Source organism: Alligator sinensis, unplaced genomic scaffold (assembly GCF_000455745.1).
Source record: "Alligator sinensis unplaced genomic scaffold, ASM45574v1 scaffold175_1, whole genome shotgun sequence".
NCBI classification, from domain to species: Eukaryota; Metazoa; Chordata; order Crocodylia; family Alligatoridae; genus Alligator; species Alligator sinensis.
In genome coordinates this window covers 1,075,688-1,082,653 of record NW_005842536.1, presented here as the reverse complement: position 1 = coordinate 1,082,653, position 6,966 = coordinate 1,075,688, and the positions used below count along the sequence as shown (strand labels likewise).

Below are 6,966 nucleotides of genomic sequence, written 5' to 3'. Positions count from 1 at the left end.
GGGGGGGGGGCCGAGTGCTTGGCGGTGACCCTGGAAGTGGACCAGAAGTAGTTCTGGTCCACTTCCAGTTCCGCTGGGGAGCACGCGGGGGGCCCCCCCCTGCACCCCTCAGCTCAGCAATCAGCCACGGGGGGACCCTGGGTGCCCCCCCCAGACCCAGGAGGACCAGTTGCCAAGCCAGGGGGGGTGCAGGGGGCTCCCTCTCCAGCGGACCTGGAAGTGGACCAGAAGTGCTTCTGGCCCACTTCTGGGTCTGCTGCCAAGCATGCTGGGGAGCCCCTTGTGCTTCTATGGGACACTCCATGCGCCACAGCATTCATGAGCCACCTGGTACCTACAGGTATGTAGAAAAAACATCTATGTCCAAATCTCTGAATCTTTCCAAATTTCTCCAAATCGATTCAGAGGGTTCCGATTTAATTTGGAGAGATTAAAGGGTCCTCTAATTCAATTCAGATTTGGAGATTCAGCCACAGAGTTGGGCTGAACCTCCCCCAAATTGAATCAGGGACCGAAGCTTCACACAGCCCTAGTCAGCACCCCGCCTTGCCGTCAACACAGCCACTGCTGGCTGTGGGCAGTCCCCACTCACTGCCATGGTGCCCCTCTAGTTGCAGGAAGCACCAGTCGTTCATGGGCAAGACCACAAGTAGGGCAAAGGAGATAGTTTAGCTCCATTGTCTCCTCAAGATTAGATTGCAGTCATGTTCTCTACAGGTTGGGAACATTCAGAAATTTAAGTGAGTGCAGAATACTGACGCTCGCTTAGGAAGAAAAACTGAAAATTGGGAGCATATTAAACTGAAGCTTCATGATCTACTCTGGCTTCCAATAAGCTTTTGAGATTAAATGAAAATGTATGTTTTTACCAATAAATATTCTAAATTATTAGGGAGCTGGTTGCCTAAGAGATCGCCTTTTTCCATGGTGTATTGCCACAGTGGGACAGAGATGTTCAAATGGGATTTCCCAGGAGGAAGCTGCTGACAGAATGTTCTCCACTAAGTGGTCCTTGCTACTGGAAAATCAAATTAGTTAATGATGCTAAAAATCCATGTACACTTTTAAGGCTACAAAGGTTGTTGTTTGAGGAGTATACACTGATGGGTAGCCCATTGTCTGTACTGATATTTTTAATTTCAAGGATACCTGCTAAGAGCACTGGCTAGGGGTTTATAGAAGTTATTAAACATTTGAATAAATTTTAGAGATAATCTGAACACAGAAATTTGAATAAACAACTCCTGAAATATAATCTTTACTCTGATATTGATTCCTTCTGTGAGCTTGGACAAATCATGGAATTCCACATGTTCAAAAGTTGTCATGCTAATTATGGATGCTCAACTTGGGAAACCTAAACCCCAGTTTTCAGCAGTGCTCCATTAAGGCTTAGATTAATTTCCCTTTAATTTCTGAATTTCTTCTTAGATGTATCATGTTGTCCCTGTGATAAATTAGGTACCCAAATTTTGTGGCTATTTTGATAAATGTGGAGCTTAGCACACCTGCCTCAATATCACAGTTAGAAAATTAGGGTACTATGTGCCTAAATTATTTGTTTTAGTTCAATCTTGTAAATTAACGATTTTTTTATATACATTGGGCACTAGGGCTGTGTGAAGCTTCAGTCCCTGATTCAATTCAGCAGAGATTTGGCCCAATTTTGTAACCAAATCTCTGAATCTGAGTCAAATCAAAGGACCCTTTAATCTCTCTGAATCGAATTGGAACCCTCCAAATCGTTTCGGAGAGATTCAGAAAGATGCAGCAATTCAGACATAGACACAGCTTTAAATGTTTTTTTCTACATATCTCTAGGTACCAGACAGCTCATGAATGCTGGGGTGGATGGAGTGTCCCACAGGAGTGCAGGTTGCTCCCAAGCATGCTCAGCAGCAGACCTGCAAGTGGACCAGAAGCACTTCCAGTTCACTTTTCAGTTCACCGCCGAATATGTTGGGGCTCCCCTGCACTCCTGTGGGATGCTCCATCCATCCCACCATCGCAGCACTCACAAGCCATGCCTGGTACCTCGAGGTATGTAGAAAAAACGTTTAAAGCTGTGTCTATGACCGAATCGCTGATCAGCATCGAATCTTCAGATTCAGATTTGGCCAAATTGAATCGGGGACAGTGATCCGAATCAACGAATTGAATCACTGCCCCCCATTTGGGCAGAATTTGAATCTGAATCAAATAGGGCTCATTTGGCACACCCCTATTGGGCATGTCTACTCATGGCCATATGGCACCTTTGTCACCGCTGTCGTTTAGTACTTCCTTTTGGAAGTAGGAAAAGATGGCACCGTAACAACCTGGACTGCTCCGTTCCGGCCATGCCTGGTTATTTTTGGCTTCTACATTGCCATAGCAATGCACTATAAAGAGATAACACATTGCTATGGTGATGTAGCGGTGGCATTACAGTTTTTGCCAACAGATGCTATGTCACCATAGTGCATCACTACAGCACCGTTATGTCTTGTGTAGATGTGCTTAGTATGGATGAAGTGGTCTTACTGTGTAGCAATACAATATTACTATCGTTCAGAAGTAGTAAGATATACTCCATACCACTCAGTACATTCAAAAGAACAGTGACTGCTATTTTTACTCTACATCTTATTTTTAATCTCCATCCTTGGAGTAAGAGTTCTAAGGAGGCCATCCCTGAACCAGTATTTCATGCTGGGTAGTATGAGTGACCCAGGTGCTCTAATGATTGGTATGATGATTCAAAGGATGACTGGTACAGTTCAGCATCTTCCACAATAGCTGTTGTAGTAATCTCTTTTGAATACTATTATTCTTATATCTTATTTCAGAATCAAGCCCCTTGTATGGCCAAATCTTCCCGACCACAAGAAAACCTTGGAACAGCTGTGCAAAAAGCCAAAAAATGTATGTTCTTCCACTGCTTTTATGGCATGAGTATATGCATAGGGAATATGAATAATTTTCATACAGTATAATGCACTCTGTAGATAGTAGGCCAGATATTCCAAAATAACTTCTAAATTCTCATTCACAGGAACTAGCACTAACAAGGGCAGATGGTATTTGCAAATCTAGATGGGCAACTCAGACAACTTAACTACCTAATTGGCAAATTGAGATGTGATATTTGATCTGTAAAAAAAAATAAATGATAGGCTGGACTTAGAGCTGGGGTTAAGGGCCTTCAAAATGTGTCCCAGGATGGGGCCAGTTGTTCTTATATAGCCAGTAGGACTATTCTCAGTGTATAAAGGTAAACATGTACATGTTTCTTTGGCAGACAGTGCATAACTGACTAAGGCACAGGAGTGATTAGCTTATTGGTTTTGAACTATTCTCAAGTCTAGGCTGTTGGGTTTTTTTAACTGAGAAAGCGGTGTTTTGTAAACAATTCCGCTCTTCACATGGAGCGTTGTTTGAGTATATGCCACTTCTGACGTGTCCAAGATACTTAGTCTTTGGTCTCCTGTCTCATTTTTACCCTACATGACAGCTATGACAAATAGGTGTTGGAGGCATGACCACCTGACCCTTGCTACATCAGAGTTTGGCCTTGTGTAGATCCTGACTAGTTCTAGTATGGACAAGCTTCGGAGTCACTTCTGTAGCTGATTCTCTTATAACTGCTGGTCATGCCATTATATGCTACACCCAGAGTTGCTTTTGATTTCAGATCTTAAATAGCTTTTAGAATAATATTTTTCACTATAAAAGTTTTAAAATAAACAAGTATTCTCCTAAAATCTGGTGAGTTATGGGAATATCTTTCCCTAAATGAGTTCCTGTTACTATCCTCCTTGTCATGCAGCAATTTGATACCAGCTTTAACCCTGAAAGTTTTGGATATGTCCATATCCATAAAGTTGACGACATTCAAGCCAAAACAGAAACAGAATGTTTCCTGCAGCCATCAACTCCTCCAGAAGCAGATGTTTCTGAAAAGGTTAAGAGTGGATCAGAGCTGAAGAGCAGCCCCATTGGAACAGGTACATGTAACCTAAAGCTGCTGTTCACTTATGGAGGAATCTGGCCACCTGATGCTTTGAATGGGTGCTCATGTCCAACTCTGCTTCCCAATGGTGTTGGATTCAGCAATGCCATCACATATCCAGAGGGCAGCAGCTCGGGCAAGCAATGGCGTAATGATGATGTCAGGACCCACTCCAGTTCTGCAATGGATGCCATTGCTCAGCACAGGTCAGGACACCTAAATATGAGCATAGCATCCCAGACACAGCCCAATAATGAAATTAGGTCATCAAATAAAGAAGAAGCCTATGTCACAATGTCCAGCTTCTACAAAAATCAGTAAACCATGAAAAATATAGCAACATAAGATATGATGTCATACAGCAGACTAAGGAACCTTTTTGTTTGGGTCTCCTACCTCTGGATGATTGTCTCAGTAAACAACAAAACTCAATAATGCACCCATCTTGTGCAATGCTAGACTCATTAGACAGTGGACATTTTTAGGAGTCCATGATTAATTAATGTCTCAATCAAACCATTGATGATCTGTAGTAAATCTATTGTAGCAAAAAAACCCCAAATTTGTCCCAGTCAGTGATAGCTTTAATGAAGTTTGATTAATCCATAATAGCAACTTTGCACTTGTTTAGTGAGCTCATCAGAGATTCAGAAGGTAGTTCTCACATGTTAGTAAGCTCTCAGTCTTCAGAGTTATAATTTATGACCAGTTTATTGATGGTCATAAAATCCCTGGCAGAAAAATTGTTACAGAATCTAACTTGGTTAAGTAGAGCCTGATCTCTCTTATGCTGGGGTAACTCAGGAGTAACTCAGGTAAAGTCTGTGATGTTACACTGCTTTACAAAAATTGTAATTGAGAACAGACTCTGGCTGGATTAATTTGGGTTTCAGAATCTGAGTTTGATCATTTCCCACTCAGCAAAATGTAGATGGAGGCAGCTCTGCTCCAGCAGGAAAGGGAGCACATGGAATTACTTTCTAATAATATCTTTGATAACTTCATACGTAATGCTGACATACTGCTAAGATACCTAGAACCATCCTCCCATAGCCATGGGAAGGGCTCTTTGGATGCATAGTACTTGAGACAAAAAAAAAATCCTATTTCTTTATGTCCAAAAAAAGCTTAAATATGCCTGGAGCCCACGTGGAAGATATGGACAGTGGTGAGGAAGAAACGAGTCTAATACACGTAAATTTACTCATGTTGGTTTTATGTAGAGATGGACGTAAATGAACCCCTTTGGTGGAACCACGCTTCAACTCTGGGATACAAATTTAGGACCATCCTCTCGTTTTAGGTACTCTGGAGCTTTATTATTTATTTACTGAGGGAAAAAAATAATGAGCCAAATTCTTTGCTGGCTTTGTTAACTTCCAATGATCTGTGTGAAGGATATAGCTGCTTCTTGCTGTATACTTGAGTCCTTTAGTATCAATTAAAACAGCTACAGAAAAACAACATTACAGTTCAACTAACCCAGCTTTCCATTTTTATTAGTTTAAACCAGGGGTTCTCAATCCCTGGCCTGCAGGCCAGAGCCGACCCCCAGCACCATGTTGTTTGGCTCCACTCCTCTGCTACCAAATTTACAGACTTGTGATAAGCCCCATGGGCCATATAGTGTGTGCCCCACACACTAGATCAGGCACACAGGGTGGCATGGGGCCTGATACCAGTGTCTGGGGCCAGGCAGGGGCAATGCAGGCTCCCAGTTCCTGATCTCAGCTTGTAGGACCTGATCTCGGCACTGGGGAGCCAGCCAAGACTGCACAGGACCTGATCTAGGTGTGCAGGCCCAGCAGAGGCAGTGCAGGGCCCAATCCTGGCATGGGGGGCCCAATCCAGCCTGTGGACCTGCACCCCAGGACCAAAAGCACCACCGGTCTAAACAGGAAACACACATAAAAAACAAATAACACAGGTAAAGATGAAATATGGCAATATGTTAAGGGGTGGGGGGCTATGGTAATTAATATTAATTATATATTAAAATAATGTGGTGAATCCCTGGTGGGTGCAAACTGGCCTAGCTGCAGTGAGATGTGTATATAGGAGATGTGTGACTTCTGTTTTCTTTGACCTCTGATGATATATTAGTGCAGCCTGTGAGTATTTCCCAGGTGGGTAGGACTGAATTATCATGATTCGTTCATTATCACCAGTCTCAGTGACTAAGGCCTTGCAGACTGTGTGCCTGGGCTGGTAATTGTTCATGACTGCTTTGCAAAAGTTGGGTTAGTAAATGGAAAATAAATTAATAGATTCTGCTATTGGCTGTAGGGTCTGTTTTTCAAGGGGCATTCTGCACATCTCATAATCTGTCCAGTGCCAATGTCCGAGGAGTACTCAGTATTTACTACTGAAGGGGGAAACCTGCCCCTGCCTACTTGCCCTACTCTAGCCTCAGACCATGGGGTACTTATATGCTACAACACAGACATCAATTATGTGCACCCACTGGGATCATAGTCAGCCTGGAGAAGGCGCATGGGAGTTGCAGGAGCTGCTATCGCCTCATGATTGCATGACAGCCAATGAGTAGGGCCTTGGGAGATCCCAGCTGCTTTACTGTGTATCAGTTCTCTTTGCAATGTATCAGTTCCCATAGCTGCTTTAAAGTCTTTTTTAGGGAGGTCTATCTATGTGCCACAATGAGTGCAATACAAAGTAGTTCCTACAGGTAGTTTATGTTTTATATGCCACAGAAAGTACTGAACACAAATCCTTCTTTTATTCATTCTCATATGAAATTAAAAAGAGAGAAAGCAGTCATCATGCTATCCCAGTCACACTGGATTCTAGATGTCTGTGTGTTATATGCCTTTTCCTCTCCAAAGCAAATGAAGAAAAACATCTACTTACATGTATATAAGTGTGTTTGGATGAACTCTGCTAAGCACAGAAGCTTAGAACATGGAAGGGTGGCTGTCAGCCTCCGGGCTGCTCGGACTGTCTCTAAGCAGCCAGCG

General features: G+C 42.9%; 1 protein-coding gene across 1 annotated transcript in view; it reads left to right on the top strand.

Moving 5' to 3' along the window:
• Positions 1–4,544, top strand: part of IL7R (interleukin 7 receptor) — a 20,855-nt gene extending 16,311 nt beyond the window's left edge. Inside the window, exons 7-8 of the mRNA XM_006031879.3 lie at positions 2,829–2,904; positions 3,809–4,544. Of these exons, the coding sequence (XP_006031941.1) occupies positions 2,829–2,904; positions 3,809–4,312 (580 nt within the window). The 3' untranslated portion in view covers positions 4,313–4,544. The remainder of the gene's footprint in view (positions 1–2,828; positions 2,905–3,808) is intronic.
• The last annotated feature ends 2,422 nt before the right edge of the window (positions 4,545–6,966 follow it).